Below are 16,716 nucleotides of genomic sequence, written 5' to 3' on the forward strand. Positions count from 1 at the left end.
CCAGTGATATCCACTATCATAGTATTTAACAGTAGGTGTGTTTACTTTACTGTGAAGCATCCATCTGTACCACAGAGGATCTTTGTGTTTGGAATATTGTCTCTATTCCTGGCTGACTGCATAAACACAATCCACCTTAAAACCACAATAATATCAGCATGCATTTCTTAATTGAAAAAGCTACATTCAGACAAATATTTTAATCAGAATATTCCATCACTATACAGCTCTCTAATTCAGATCATTGTCATATTTAGAATAACAGTGTAATGTGAGTGTGCATGTAAACCACAGTCATACATGTCCATATCTGTGTCTCCTCATGTCCAGCAGCTGACGAGTCCAGTGAAGAGGCCTCCTTCTATGAGATCCTACCCTGCTGTGCTCGGTTCCGCTGTGGTGAGCTGATCGGAGAGGGCCAGTGGCACCACCTGGTGTTGGTCATGAGCAAAGGCATGCTCAAGAACAGCATGGCTACGCTGTACATTGACGGCCAACTTATCAATACTGTCAAGGTACACTGTCTTCACAATTGGTTGACTGAGCCAGTTTTTCCTGTTAGATTTTTATTTTGTGCACGGGGGTTGTGCATTTTTATTTAAAGACGTTAAAATATTTTTTCAAACTGAAGTCAGTTACGCTGTTTACAAAATCATTTATGATGATTTATTTACATAAATTAGCAAATTATCACAATATCTGTCGCAGTTCTGGCAGGTGTAAGGCATAATTGTCCGTCCATCCTTCCATCCTACCTTCTTTCCTTCCTTCCTTCCTTCCTTTCTCCCTCTCTCACGTCCCTTTCATTTGCATGTATGTATGACAGGACTGTTATGGGTTTTTCCACTGTCAGGTTAACTGAATGGAGTAATGAAAAAAAAAGACCCATAGATTTCATTTGTTTCTGTTTGGTTTCCTCCTGTATGACAGTAAGCAGGGTATTTTTGGGTTGTGAATCAAGCAAGGTCTTTGGAACATACTCTTCAAAACAGTTTTTTGATGGAATTATTATTAATTGATAAAACTGTAGTAAAATAATTGTTGAACACAGCCCTGATGAAAGCTTTAATTAATTGCGGGCTTATTTGTAATCGCAAAATGAAACGATTAAGAACCTAAAAAATGTTATTGTGCCAACTACAACATAGTAAAGTAAAAATTTGTGGTGTATGTACATAAATGCATCCCTTTAATCCAGATTTTTTTTTTTTTTTTTTGTAGGGGAAGGGGGTCATCCTTATTAGCAATAAAACATATGTGCTTTAATTCTTGAACATTTAGCCTTTGAATATCTTCATTTCTTAAAAGTAAATGAAAAAGTGTCAGGAAATATACTTCTCTGCTGTATATAACTAAATTGAACCCTGTACTTAATCCATTTTTCAGTGCTTTTCCTATTTTCCACTCTACTCTTTCAATAGTATCTATGCAGAATAGGCTAAAGTGCATATCTTTCCATTCTCATCATCAAAATGAACATTTGCACATAGAAGTACAAATAGATGTCTTGCTATGCTTCAGTGTCTTCTTCTGCTGCTAAGACTGGGTTTAGTTTTCATTCTTTGTATTGATCCCTGTTCAGATCCAGTGCTAATTTATAAGTGGTGATAGTTTTTGGAAGGAAGGAAATGGCGGCTGTTTTTCTTAAACTCGACCCTCCTGAAGTCCTGCTCTGATGTGGATTACTCAGTGTCTGCATCAAAAACTGTCTGAAAATGAGTTTGAAGTGTTCGAGCCTCTAACCTTTCTGATCTGATATTTTAATGTCGGTGTGCTTGGGTCTGATGTGGCTTATGGTTCCTAGATTTTAGACTGAGATCCGGGAACAACTCAGCAGACCACAAATCTCAGCTTCCTCTCAGTAGCACTGATAAGAACAGTTTCATTTCTTGCTGAGCTCGACATACAGGAAACAACAGTCTGCTCACGTGTGTGTGTGTGTGTGTGTGTGTGTGTCTGTGTTCCTGCGAGTGTTGTAAAAGACACCCGAGGCTGTGTTCTTTGTGTTCTTTGTCCCTATGGTTGATTTCCTGTTAAATACACATCACCTCTCTGAGGTATTAGGTCTCAAAGGACTCTTTCGAAGGCATTAGGGACATGCACAATAAAAATACTTCAAATCACAAACAACTAAAACCCAAACTAATACTATTTCCTCTTTCTCTCTTTTCAGCTAATCATGTTTATTTGAGCTAAACACAATGATTTAGGCAAAAACCGAAGAATGGTTTTCCATTTAGTTGTATACACACAGTCTCATAAAAAAATCTAGAGCTGCAGCTGTCGATTATTTTCTTTGATTCCGTTTGATTAAACGATTATTTGAATATGCGGAAAAAATACTGCAAATGTGAAACAGGTATGTGTGAAAATGACAAACAACTTGTCATTTATTCCAGAACTAGAAACAACAACTTCAAAACGTAGAAAATTAGAATATATAAACATATCTGCATAGAAATAACAATAACAACAGTATAAAAGTATATATAAAAATGTCTATAGATACGAACAAGTCAAATGGCATCTAAAAACAATATGTGCTCTGCAGTCTTCAACACATTTGGATTCAACTTATTTACTTACCAGCAATTTAAGATGGAACTAACATTCAATTTTGTGTTGATCCTGGCGTCGTGTGTCACAATGAGCGTCCATGTGAAACGTAACAGTGGAACCAATGTTTGACAGCAGCAAAATTAAGGAAACAAATTCTTTAATTAAAGTGTAGACAGACAGCAGATTCTTTAATTTATATTGTCATGACATTTTGAATTTTTTTTGTTGTTTACCTTAAAACCCGACATAACTAAGTGTGTGTGTGGAGCTTATGTTTACTCATGTATGTTTGGTTCCCCAGCTTCACTACATCCACAGTTCACCGGGGGGCTCAGGGTCCACCAACCCCCCTGTGGTGAGCACTGTGTACGGGTATGTGGGGACGCCTCCGGCTCAGCGCCAGCTCTCCAGCCTGGTGTGGCGTTTGGGACCCAGCCACTTCCTGGAGGAGGTCCTGCCAGCCTCCAGTGTGGCAGCCATCTATGAACTGGGACCAAACTACATGGGCAGCTTCCAGGCCATTTACCTTCCCTGTAAGTGGACCAAGAAATAACCAGACAAATGAGAAGTGAGAAAGAACATGGAGATGATATGTGTGTTATTGTTTCTACCTCCTTTCTCTTTTCCCTCTTCACCTCCATGTTTCTCCTGTCCCAGGTAAAGATTCCAAGGCTGAGGTGGCCCCTCCCTCCCCAGTGGCCTTGGTACCAGAGGAGAAGGTCTCCTTCAGTCTTTACGCCTTCTCTGTCTCCACACTGACTGTGGCCAAGATCAGAAAAGTCTACAACAAACTGGACAGTAAAGCCATTGCCAAACAGGTCAGTTATATTGTCTACTGTGAGAAGGAGGATTTCTGTGTAAATAAAGAATGCAGTTATTCGCATATCTCATGAACCCACATTTTATTCTCAAGTGATCACAGAAAACATATCAAATATATAAACTGAGAAGATGTGCCATTTTAAGTAAAAAAAAACAGCCACAAGGGGACCTTGAACTTTATGGCAGCATCACATTTTCAAAATGACGATTATGTTGATGATGATGATGGGATTAGAGCAATGAAAGGCTGGAAAACTAATTGGTACAAAAAAGAAGCAGTTTAAGGAACATTTGGTCATCAGATATGACCTATTTGGACGTTCAGAGGCTCCATAGTGATGTGGAAACACCGTCATCTTCTACAACATTGATTCACCAGTAAAACCCTTGGAGTTGGATCAGTTACAGTGGATGGAGATGCTTGGTTTATGTTCAATTAATGATGTCTTCACTGAAGAAGTCGCTTTTTCCTCAGTTTTCTCTGTTTCTGATATAATAACCTTTGAATTTGCTCTGAGCTTTTACACTGAAAAATGCAAAATGCAGAGGATAATATAAGAATAAATGGTGATAAATCACTTAAGACAGATTAAATAGAGAGAAAATTACCTTTGGGAACTGCCACAAAAGTAGCAGTGGGTCTTTATGGATTCATTTTTGTGTAAAAAAAGAGCCTCTTAGAGAAGTAACTGTGGCCAGAAGGTAACTGCCCATAATTCACCTGCCTACAAATTAAGGACCAGTATCATAACAGTGTTCCTCATCATAAAATTGAGACTTTGGATGTCTCATTTGTATTAGATAATATAATCAAAAGATTCTGAGGATTTTGCGAAATCACTGTGTTTAAGGGACAAGGCTGAAAATCCGTATTGGATGCTGGTGATCTTCAGGCCCTCAGGCTGCACTGCATTGATATAAGGCATGTTTCTCCAATGGAAACACTGCATGGGCTCAGGAACACTGTCTGTATAACACAGTTTACTATGTAATCCACAAATGTAGGTTAAAGCTGTCATGCTAAGAAGAAGCCATATGTAAACATGATCCAGAAATGGCACCATCATGTCTGGGTCAAAGCTCATTGACAATGGGCTGAGGTCGAGTGTAAAACTCTGTGGTCTTGACTAACCAAATGTGAAATTCTTTTTGATGACCATGAACATTGTATCCTTCAGACCACAGGTCAGGAAGCAGACTAGGTGGTGTCTTTTTCAGGGAAGTCCTTTTATATTTCAGCAAGACATTGATAAACTGCATACTGCATCTATTTCAATAGCATGGCTCCATAGAAGAGTCCAAGTACTAAAGTGGAACCTTTCACCAACTCAAAACATTTGGCACACCCTAAAATTAAAAATATGACAAAAACCCAGGATGGTTGAGCAGATAGAATCATATATTGGTCAAATATAGGAAAACAGTCCTCTGTCAAAACTCCAGCAGCTGGTCTGGTTTTCCTATATATGTATATGTCACTATGTTTACTGACTGCATCATGTTTGACTGATGTAACCAAAGCATAACATAAATGACTGGGCTTTGATACAGAATGGAGGCAGCAGAACCTCTGCAGAACAGCAAAATACACAACAGTATATACAAGCCTGCGTACATCAGAGTCGCCCTTGATCAAATCCTCCTTGAATCCAGTTAAATGGATGTTGATTTAGCACACACACACAATCCCATTTTCCCACTCAGTGTGTGTGATGGCGCTCCCCATGCTGCGTTATCTCCCTCCCCACCTTTGGAGTGATTTCCTATCCTGTTTGACTCTGCAAAGGCTGGACCTGCTGTGACTCAGAGGAAATGGAGGGGAAAAGTGCAGAGGTAGAAGCGCAGTACATGGGTTTAGAGGAGCACTGCAATCAAGTGAACACATGAAATACATTTTTGAAATTAGATTGATTTTTGTTTACTCACAAACCCCAACCTGAGCCCGAGCCTGAGCAGAATACACTGATTAGAACAGGGACGCCAAAGTTATTTTAGCTCAGGGACCGCATACAGCACAATTGGATGTCAAATGGGCTGGACCAGTAAAATAATATCGTAATAACCTATTAATAATAACTAAGTTTTTTTCTTGTTTTAGTGGAAGTGCAATTTTGACTATGTTTGTGCCTCAGCTTCTCATTTACAAGTGCGTTACAACTTGCAGGTTGGTGTGGATGATAGGCATAGTATTGTTAAAATTTCACACTTTTTCTTTGGAAATTTTGGGTTGTTCATGGATTTTTTGTGAAAGGATAGTTTGTAAATGTAAATATTTTCATCATGTCATTTTACTTTTGTCACCCTAAAACAAACATTTGGTGTTGTCCTCATTTATAGATTATGCTATTTTACTGGCTTGACCCACTTGAGATCAAATTGGGCTGAATATGACCCTTGAAATAAAATGAATTTTACATCCTTGTTAATATCTAGAGCGTAATTTTTTCACCTCAAAATTCATCTCATGGGCCGGAATAGGACCCTTTGATGGGCTGATTTTGGCCCACAGACTGAATGTTTGACACCTTTGGATCAGAAGTACGCTAACTAAGCATAGGAATTTTTTCCAAAATTTTGGTCTTATTCATTTCAGAGTCAGAGGAAATTGTGTGTTATAGTTCAGTGTTACTAGACAAATATTACCAGTGATATGATAAGTAAAAGAAATATATATGTATTAGTGTGCAATTTCGTTTCAAAACAAGGAAAACCATCATTACAGTACATCATAACAAAATGATAGACACATGTGGAGACTGACATTGTGCTAACGTTGGGTTTTTTTTGTATTATTGTTTTATTTTTATCTTTTTGCAGCCAGCATATCTATCCATTTGTCCATTTTCTCAAGCATAACTGAAAAAAAAATTTCAATGTTTTTTCACCAAACTTAATTCACTTATGTATAGAACTGAACCACTGCTGTCATCTCTGTTTCCTGTTACTTTACTTCACTTACAAAGCCCTTTCCACTTCTATCCACTGTTATCCTGGTTTACAGACAATACAAGTCAGAGAGGACATCAACAATGTAGAAGTCTGAGAGAAGAATGTAAAGAAAGGAGCCTAAGAAAGAGTGGTTTCACTTGAAAACAAGAAAAAATAATAGACTAAACAAATGTAAGGGGCAAGACAAAGATCAGCAAGGCTCAGGCTGGTTCACTAGATGGCATCAGGCTTTCAAGAATCTTGAATGGAAGTGCTTCAAAACCAGAGCTAATACTGTATAGTAAACAGGCCTCTGAGAATTTTTCTGATTTTCTCTCTGTCTCCTTAGCTGGCCGTGTCTTCACATGAAAATGCCACTCCAGTGAAGTTGGTCCATAATGCTGCAGGACACCTGAATGGACCAGCACGTACCATCGGAGCTGCTGTCATTGGATATTTAGGTGAACCAAAAGGAAGGGAACACAAATGATCTTTTATTATCTAGCACCATGATTTATCTGTTGATGCAATTAGCAGATATTCATATTAGCATTTTGCATAATGAGTTTTGCTCAAAACACCTGTATTTTCTAAGGTTGTTTTTAGGCTGAGTGTTCATTATAGAGTTGCTGCTGTTGATTATTTTTGTCATTAATTAATTTCTTCAATTTGATTAAAGATAATTTGAATAGACAAAAAAAAAATAGTAAAAATGCGAAACAGACATGTCTGAAAATGACAACTTGTCCTTTATTCCAGAACCAGCTGAAACAACCACAAAAAGTATAAAAGTAAAAGGATATATAGAAATAACAACAGTATAAAAGTATATGTAAAAATATTTGTTGTTATAAACAACAACAAACAAGTCCAAAGGCATCTATAAACAATATGTGCACTGCAGTCTTCAACACATTTGGATCCAACTTACTAACAACTAAAGACGGAACTAGCATACAACTTTGTGACATGTGCGTCACAATAAGCGTCTGTGTGAAACACAACAGTGGAACCACTGTTTAGCAGCAGCCAAATTAAGGAAACAAAGCTTCAATTCAGGAAAACTGTAATCAAATCATTTAATCAATTCAGTCGATTAATCGATTAATCACATCAGCTCTAGTTCATTATTATCGTCAGTTAATAAATTCCATCTCTCTTCACCTTGCGTTTTCGTCTCCTTCCAGGTGTTCGTGCCTTCGTGCCCAAACCTGTGGCCACAAATCTGCAATATGTGGGCGGAGCTGCAGCTATCTTAGGCCTGGTTGCCATGGCGTCTGATGTGGAGGGACTGTATGCAGCTGTCAAAGCTCTGGTGTGTGTTGTGAAGAGTAATCCGTTAGCGAGTAAGGAGATGGAGCGAATCAAAGGCTACCAGGTACTGTTCAGCAAACACCAATCACATGACTCAACACTGTACTTACACTGATTCATCACAGTCTGTGGGTTTGGAGATTCATCACATGCTCACAATATAGAGTGTCACTTTGTATTTCCACAGTTTTCAAATGGTAATAAGATAAAGTAAGATAAGACTTTATTTATCACACTGTGGGGAAATTTCAGTTAACGGCAGCAACATACAACAAGCAAGTGTAGAAAAAAAGACAGATGAAAGTAACAAAGGTTACTTTTTCTTAAGTTTTCTGTGTTTCGATATAATAACCTTTGAATTAACTGAGTTTTCATGAACACCTCATTTAAATATAGGAAATTAAGTAGAGGAAAGTACATGGTTTACAGTGGAAAAATTCACAGTACAGAGGGTAATATTACTTAAGAAAGGTTAAATAGAGAGAAAAATTCATTTGGGAACTGCCACAAAAGTAGCACTGGGTCTTTATGGGTTAATAATAATTATTATTATTCAAATACTGTATTTGAGTTTGATCAAAAACTGTGGATGGAGAAACATGGTTTATATTCAGTTAATGATATATTTTGCAAAAAAAAAAGTCACTTTTTCTTCAGTTTTCTCTGTTTCTGATATAATCCTCAAGTTTAATCTGAGCTTTAATGAACATCTACATGATCGCTGAATTAAATATAACAAAATATCTGAATACACTGAAAACACAAAATACAGAGGATAATATTATAATAAATTATAATAAATCACTCAAAGATTAAATAGAGACAAAAATTAATTTGGGAACTGACACAAAAGTAGCACTGGGTCTTTATGGCATGAACCACACACATCTGGTGAATTCTAAGTTTAAGAAAACTGGACATTTTCAAACAGTTATATTGATAAATTTGTGAAACTGAACTAATTTTAATTTTCCTGTGAAGTTGCTGGCCATGCTGCTGAAGAAGAAGCGCTCGCTGCTCAACAGCCACATCCTGCATCTGACCTTCTCACTGGTGGGAACGGTCGACAGCGGCCACGAAACCTCCATTATTCCAAACTCCACTGCTTTTCAGGACTTGCTCTGTGACTTTGAGGTCAGGATTCATCACTCTTTACCCTTTTACTTTGTATTTTAAGTCATGAAAACATAACTCACAGAACTGCAACTTGATCGGACAGAAATGTACCAATTGATGCTATGTAAAAATAAAATATTCAGTTTACAGGAGTATTTTTGAATGCACTGCTTGTTGTAATCATAACAGAGTTTTTTTTTTCACTGCTGTTGAACCTTATTGAATCTGTTCGACTCTCTGCCAACATGCCGGCACTCCCTGCCTCTAGTTTGTGCTGCCAAAGCTGATTTGTATCACAGAGGTGTCACTCTGCTCCTTCTGCTCCTCAGGTGTGGCTCCACGCTCCCTACGAGCTCCATCTGTCTCTGTTTGAGCATTTCATCGAACTGCTGACGGAATCCAGGCAAGTACACTGACTCTGTTTACCTTGTGCACACTTATCAATGTCACCTACAACACAATTGTTACTTTATGTATTATTTTTAGTATTATATCTATTTTTTGCCATTTTTAGTCACTTTAACAATTTTTAAAAAAATTTTTTATCTTATCTTATCTTATCTTATCACCCTGAAGTAATGGTATTTTAACATACTGCTGCCAGCCAGTAAAAGAAAAACAGATTATTATTGCTTCATTACATGAAAAGTTTAGTGTTTTCACTAGAGTTGCAGCCATCGATTGTTTTTGTAATCGATTAATCTGTTTTCTTTGATTTGATTCAATTAAGCAATTATTTGATTAGGAGAAAAAAATACTAAAAATATGAAACGGACACGTCTGAAAATGGCAACAACCAAGTCAAATGACACCTATAAACATCATGTTCATTGCAGTCTTCAGTACATTTGGATCCAACTTATCAACAACTGAAGATGGAACTAACATTCAACTGAAAAAAATAAAGACAAATATTTTAATGAAGTAATGGTTCCAGTGTAGAAAAGTGAACATATAGACATTTTCAACCTTTTTGTCCGTGTCTCCTGAGCTACTCTCCATGTTCTCTGTGTTGATCCTGGTGTCAAGTGTGTCACAATAAGCATTCGTGTGAAACGCAACAGTGGAACCCATGTTTAAGAGCAATGAAATTAAGGAATTGAAGCTTCGATTCAGGAAAATTGTAATCGAATATTTTTTGTTCTTTGATCAATTAATTGTTTCAGCCTCATTTCAAACACAACTTCTATTATTATTAAAATGATACAAGATGTAAACATTAAACATTTCACCTTACACATTATATAACTAACCTTGATAATATATATTTGATGTTGCAACCATTTGTATTGTTGCTGCAAAATTTTCAAAGTTTCTTGCTTTTACATGAGGAGTTAATGTCATACCATGAAATATGTAAAGCTGTTCATTTACATCTGCCTGATTTAGTTTTTATCTTATGTTTTGTCACTTTGTTATGTCTCTTGCTGTTTTGTTCTAACTTAACACTTGTGTCTCTTCTTGTGAAACAGTGAAGCGGCTAAAAATGCCAAACTGCTCCGAGAGTTTCAGCTGATTCCCAGACTGTTACTGACCCTGAGGGACACCTCTCTGTCACAGCCCACTGTCGCCGCCATCAGTAACGTCCTCAGTCTGCTGCTGCAGGGTTTCCCCAGCCCCTACGACCTTTTACGGTAAATCAAATAACCGCACAAACACAGTGACGGAACATGCTACTGTATATTTTACTTATACTGAATGACTCCGATACACTCAACTTGCATAAGATTTCCCTGATCATGCATTAATGGAAGCAGCATGTAAATAATTTTTGTTTTGTTTTGTTTTGTTTTTTTTATTTTGTTCTTTAATGACAGATTTGGCCAGTTTATTTCCTCCACTCTCCCTACCTTTGCTGTATGTGAGAAGTTTGTTGTCATGGAAATCAATAATGAGGAGAAGATCGATGCAGGTAATAAAGCTTCATCTCTTCATTGTCTAAAAAATATGTTAATACATAACATTTACAGATGGATTTTGACAGAATTAATCTAACTTAAGTGTTTTTTTCTCATTTCAGGCATTGATGATGACTTTGGCGGCCTCCTGTCAGCCAATCTCATTCTATTGAGAAACAGATTGCTGGACAACCTGCTCCGACTGCTCTTCACCACCAAGGAGAAGTGCACTGTTAACGCCCAGTAAGACCACACTCTGCTCTATGTGCTGTCATCCATAAAGGCGGCCTTACACTGTGCGAGTTTAGAGACGATTTCTCACTTGTGCGACTATTTCTGGGATCGGGCCCGATGTGCCTCTAATCGTGTGTCGTGCTTCGTGCAGTGTACATGGGGTAAAGAGAAGCGACTAGCACCTCACGACCAGCAATCGTGTGTTCGCAAGGAAAACAGAGATGTTTGAAATCCTGTTCGCTCCTCGTGAGTGTATCGTACTGTCAAAGCAGTGCCACGAGCCGATGTGCCTCAAATTCTCACACTGTGCATGCGCAAATACAATAATAGCCAGCTACTGTAAGCTAATTCTAAGCTTACAGTAGCTGGCTATTGGCCTAGTGCAATTTAGCTTTTGCAGCTTACCTCTAGTTCCCTTTGCTGTAGGATTGACAGCCCATACTGTCCACGTCTGGTAAACCAATTCCTGCACCAAACACATCACTGTCTTTTCTTCTTTTTTGATTCCCCGCAGATAATGGCACATATTGCCAAAGCAGCTCATTGTTTTTTGTTTAGCACTACCATTTCGTGACTCACGCCAATGCACAATCGTCTGTGCACTTTCGGATTCCTTGGTAGTTTAACGTTGTATTTCCAGATACAACACTCGAACGTGTCGTGCGTCCTCTGATGTATGGTCGTATAGTGTGAGCAGTCAGGTCGCATACGAGCATCGGTCCGTACAGTGTGAGAACATGAATCGTGAGTCTGACCTTACGAATGATTCGCACAGTTTGAGATGAAGCTGCGTGCAACGATCGAAATAATTGCACAGTGTATGGCTGCCTTAACACAACCACCAATCTATTAGATCTGCATCTTAAAAATATTTGACTGCTAAAGGAAGCTTACTCTGAACCAGAGGGGATATAGAGGGTATGCACATATGTCACTCACCCCCCAGGCCACGCCCCTCTAAGTTAGACTGAGTGGCAAAAACCAACCTGCTCAACATGACAGAGTAAAGCAGTAAACACAGCGAGACTGGGAAAATGTGAAATATGAAATTAAATTAAGGACAGTTGGACTGGACATGGATCCATACGAGCTACCAAAGAACAAGTGGTCCATGAACACTGATATGTGGACAGAAATCGTGTATCCTGACATCCAGGTGTAGGGGATCATCGCTGTTTTTACCTGAAACAAATACACATGGTTTCATCAGTACTGACAACCAGGGGCTAAAACTAGGGCCCAGAACCAGCTGATCCAAAGTGCATTTACAGTAGACCGTGGACTGACCCCAGTGAATATATGCATGATCTACTGGGACTGAGGAGATTTACATCTAGTTCATATCAAGTACTTTAAACAACACAGGTACTACTGCTGTGGACCAGCAGGGTACGACTTTATTCTTGTAAATTATGATATTTTTCCCACCTGTTTTTAAATTACGATATTCTTGTAATATTAAGGCTTTATTCTCAGAATATGATGACTTTAATCTCATAAACAAATGCCATTTTTGTTAAATTATGAGTTTTTTTATAACTACGACTTTACTCTCATAATGTTGTGATTCTTTTTGTATTCGACTTTATCATCATACAATTACAGGTTTTATATCGATATTTTATGACTTTATACTCGTAGTGACAAGCGTTTTTATTTTCTTATGTGGCTCTAATACGCTGTCATACCTTTCTTCTCCAGTTCCCCTGTATTTGAAAAACTATGTTAGCCTTAGTTTAAGTTAATTTACAAATCATGTAGGAGCACCAGGTTCAGAATCACAAAATGAAGACAAAAACCATGAAAGATCTGATCGTGAAACCAAGAGCTTTGCTAAGAAGTAACGTTAGCCAAAACAATACATAATTTAAGGTATGATTTGACGCAAAAATCCAGCATAAATTAATGTTAGCTGACACGAAACAGGATCCACAAATCTAGGTTTGGTTTCCTGGATTTGTGGATCCATCTACTTCTTCTCTTTTCTTTGGCTTTCGGTGTCTGTAAAACGATAGCTCCGACTGCTTTTCAAACCTGTTCGTACAATCAGTCAGACAACAGCTCTTCCCCATTTTTTATTAAATATTGTTCTTAAGTTTTGACAGTATTGAAGCCAACGCTGCTACTCATCTCCCTCTTTCTGCCACTCAGTGGGCGGAACCGCGGTGACTTCCGCTAGCGGTGACATCACATGCATACCCTCTATACAGTATCTAAACCACTGGGACATTATATTCAGTTAACTTTACTGTACCATGTTGTATTGGCATAATTCTCCTGTGAACTAAATGCCATTGTGCTAATGCAGCTGTAGACCCATTAATGCCAATTTAGCACTTTCGTTGCTCGAACTTTTCAGACTACCCTAGCACTTTTGGTTTCAAAAAGCATCTAGCAACAAATTTAGCTACTTAAATTTAGCTAAATAAAAAAAAAACTGGCATGTATTTTTACACAACAGCAGTAAAGTCAGTAACATGATGTTACATTGAACTAAAACACATATTTCTGTGTAAGAGTCATATATTATGAAGGTGTGTCCCACACACTTGGCCAGGTAAAAAGACGGCAACATAAAATGAAATAACCCCTCTGTTTATGTACATCCATGCATTGATTTCAACTTAGCACTTTTGTTGCTAGATTTAGCAACTTTTCAGACTATCCTAGCAACTTCTATTTTTTCAAAAATCACCAAGTAGCGAATTTGGCAACTTTTAAAATGTGTTTGGAAACCTTTATCAACTTTTGAAAAGTGACTCAAACGTTAAAACACACACTTTCCCCCTCTAAATGACACTAAATGACACACAGTCTGTCTGTAGCTGTAAAAGTCAGTGTTTCCAATTTAGACACTTTGTTGGTAAGTTTAGTGATTTTTCAGGCGTGTAACTGTGTAGACCTAAAGTTCAGTCCATATCTTCATCTCTCTCTTGCAGAGCCTGTGAGGAGCTAGTTCGGACGCTGGGCTTTGATTGGCTGCTGATGTTCATGGAGGAACACCTCCACTCCAGCACGGTGACGGCGGCCCTGTGGATCCTGGTCATCCTTCTGTCCAACCAGCCCATCTTGAACCGCTTTAAAGAGGGTCTGTGTGGGGGGGGCTGGCTGGATCACACTGACTCTGTGCTTACCAACAAGATCGGCACAGTGCTGGGTAAGTGCACAAGGATGTGCCGGGGATGCACAGCTGTCATGACGACAGGGTTAACCCTTTATAGATCACTCATAGAAATACTCTTAAATTAAAAATGTCAACCTTTGTGTGTTATTGGAGGACATAACAAGACTTTATTACTTTGTGGAAATTTTTCAAAATTTTTCATCGTTATATGTCAATATGTCAATGAAGTTACCATATTTGGTTCCTTTCCCATGAGTGGCAAAAAAACAAACAAGTAAATATATAAAATACAAGATACACACATATAAGGTGAAAGGAACATGTATTTTAGAATATTAGACCAACATAAGTGCTGATCCAGACACCTGTCAACATCCACATTAACTCTCTGAACATCATTACTTCCATTAGTACTATTACTTCATGGTACTTAACAAAGCAGAGGTGGACCTTTCAGACCCTGTAGACCACATTACACCTGATATTGTTGCCTCACTGTCCTCACTGTAACTGTTGCTGTCACTGTCTTGTAATGTATGCAGAAATTACCAAAAATAGTCACTTGTGCAATAAAAGGTTAATGTTCCAAATGGGAAGTCCGGTGTTGTGACAACACAGCCACGTTAAAAAACAAATGTGGAGTTTTATGGGAGATAATTCCAGCAGTTAATTTTCCTTCCTGTAAAGGCAGAAATGTAGTGATGTCCATGTCGCTCTGGCAAATGTTAGCCTTCATTCAATAAACAAAAGGCTGTACAGTGTATTCACCGAACAGTCAAGGGTTGGTCCTGTCATTTTTTCCTCCACTCCCTGCTTCAACATTCATTCTTCTTCTTTAATAGTTTTCAATCTCCTTCCTTTATTTTGTGTTTTTTAAATAAACAGATGATTTAATTGTTCACCGTATCATAAGAAATCCGCTAAAAGTTGCTACATGACGTATTGTCATTATGTTAAGATCTGCTCTAAACCGTTGGCCTCATAGCATAATCTGATTTTCAAATTTGTTTTTTTATATTCTAGTGTGTGATAATGCAATCTAGATGAACAAATTTCAAATGAATAGTTTGATGAGATGGCCAAGCAACTGGACTGGCATATTATAAATACTGTATATAATAATAATATAGTTTGTTAACCTCATAGCATAATTGCATAAGTCATACACCATATGGACAAAAGTATTGGGGCATGTTGAATTCAGGTGTTTCTTTTCTAACAGTGGTCTGGGGTACAAAACAATAATGAAAAATGTCATAATATAGTTTTATATTGGGATAAATATCATTGCATTGGTTAGTTTGGTTTAAATTTTTATCTTTGCTTCCAAAGTGCCTCAGAGATTATTTTTACTTAATTTCTCTCTTTTGTTTTATTCGTGAATATGATTTTAAATGTTCTACCTCTAAATTTCTAAAATATTTTTTGTGTTCTGGCTGTAAATAATAATTTTCTACCACAACTGACCATCTACGTTTTTTTCCACGCCATTTAGGAAGAAAAATCTCCCATTAAACTTAAAAGGGAAATATTAGTACAATAAAACCTTAACGATACCATCCCTAATAAAATAATTGTGTAATAAATTGAGCCATGGTTATGTCACTTTTAAGTAGCATGCAGTTATGTTTAATGCCTTTTTGAAACTGGCATAAAAATGTAATATTTACATCCAAATAGACATAAAGGCCTTGAAGAGTTCTGGGAATAATAATTGTGTTCTTCAGTAGGATTGTGGCCTTTTCTTTTCTCACCACTGTAGTCCAACTGTACCGATCATAAACGTCTGTCTCTGTATAACTCTTTAGGCTTCAACGTGGGCCGCAGTGCAGGCGGTCGCTCCACGCTGCGTGAGATCAACCGTGATGCTTGCCATTTCCCAGGGTTCCCTGTGCTGCAGACGCTGCTGCCCAAACACACCAACGTGCCAGAGCTGTACTTCCTGCTCATGGCTCTGTTCCTGCAGCAGCCGGTTACAGAGCTGCCGGACAGCCTGCAGGTACATGTTAGTATGCCCAAGCTCTCCTACTACTACTGTGTCACTGATGGGTCTGCTCATCTCACTGTCATTCACATTCATGTTACTCTGTATTCTTCTGTCTCAGTTGGAAGCATGGCTACATGGAGATTTTTTGTTTGTCTTTGTTTTGTTTGTGTATTTAGCCAACCGGCCATGAGCTATTGTGAACGTTCTCTGCCCGGCGTCGTTTTCTTTAGCAGTTTCTTCAAACATCTTAAAAAATGGACCTTTATTTATAATGGGCCATATTTTGATGGTTTATACTATGGAAATGATTACAGATATCAGTATGGTTAATATTTAGCACTGACTGGAAGTCATGTATGGACTTTCATTTGGGTCCATGATCTTTGACCTTGAGTGACCTTGTAGGGTTAAACTCAAGGTCACCAATGTCTAGTTTTCAACAATCTTCTTCTCCAAAACTACTGGTCAGATTTATTTAAAATTTTATATGTAGCTATCAGCAAATTTTATATTTTGTAGAAAAATAGTTTTCAAGAAACCCATATTTCAAGTACCTCCGGGATACTTTTCAAGTTATTTTACTCAAGCATTTAGAATAATACGTTGATATCTAATTTGCGGACATTTTAGCTGGTGCTTTTATTACCTGTAGCTCAAGTCCAAATCTATCAGTTCAAGCTCTATATAGACAAATTAGTATTTCAAAAATATTGTTTTAGCAATGGTTTTACAAT

The 16,716-nt window shown here is 37.8% G+C and overlaps 1 protein-coding gene across 5 annotated transcripts in view; it reads left to right on the forward strand.

Annotated features, from left to right (window-relative positions):
* Window positions 1-16,716, forward strand: part of wdfy3 (WD repeat and FYVE domain containing 3) — a 130,855-nt gene that overhangs the window by 69,896 nt on the left and 44,243 nt on the right. For 3 of the 5 annotated variants that reach the window (XM_030143076.1, XM_030143079.1, XM_030143080.1), the window contains 12 exons: window positions 331-515; window positions 2,861-3,092; window positions 3,217-3,377; window positions 6,659-6,770; window positions 7,497-7,687; window positions 8,605-8,757; window positions 9,069-9,142; window positions 10,212-10,373; window positions 10,557-10,651; window positions 10,760-10,880; window positions 13,811-14,028; window positions 15,804-16,000. In XM_030143076.1, coding sequence (XP_029998936.1) covers window positions 331-515; window positions 2,861-3,092; window positions 3,217-3,377; window positions 6,659-6,770; window positions 7,497-7,687; window positions 8,605-8,757; window positions 9,069-9,142; window positions 10,212-10,373; window positions 10,557-10,651; window positions 10,760-10,880; window positions 13,811-14,028; window positions 15,804-16,000 — 1,901 coding nt within the window. The remainder of the gene's footprint in view (window positions 1-330; window positions 516-2,860; window positions 3,093-3,216; window positions 3,378-6,658; window positions 6,771-7,496; window positions 7,688-8,604; window positions 8,758-9,068; window positions 9,143-10,211; window positions 10,374-10,556; window positions 10,652-10,759; window positions 10,881-13,810; window positions 14,029-15,803; window positions 16,001-16,716) is intronic. The other 2 variants (XM_030143078.1, XM_030143077.1) reach the window with 2 other exon arrangements.

Source organism: Sphaeramia orbicularis, chromosome 9 (assembly GCF_902148855.1).
Source record: "Sphaeramia orbicularis chromosome 9, fSphaOr1.1, whole genome shotgun sequence".
NCBI classification, from domain to species: Eukaryota; Metazoa; Chordata; class Actinopteri; order Kurtiformes; family Apogonidae; genus Sphaeramia; species Sphaeramia orbicularis.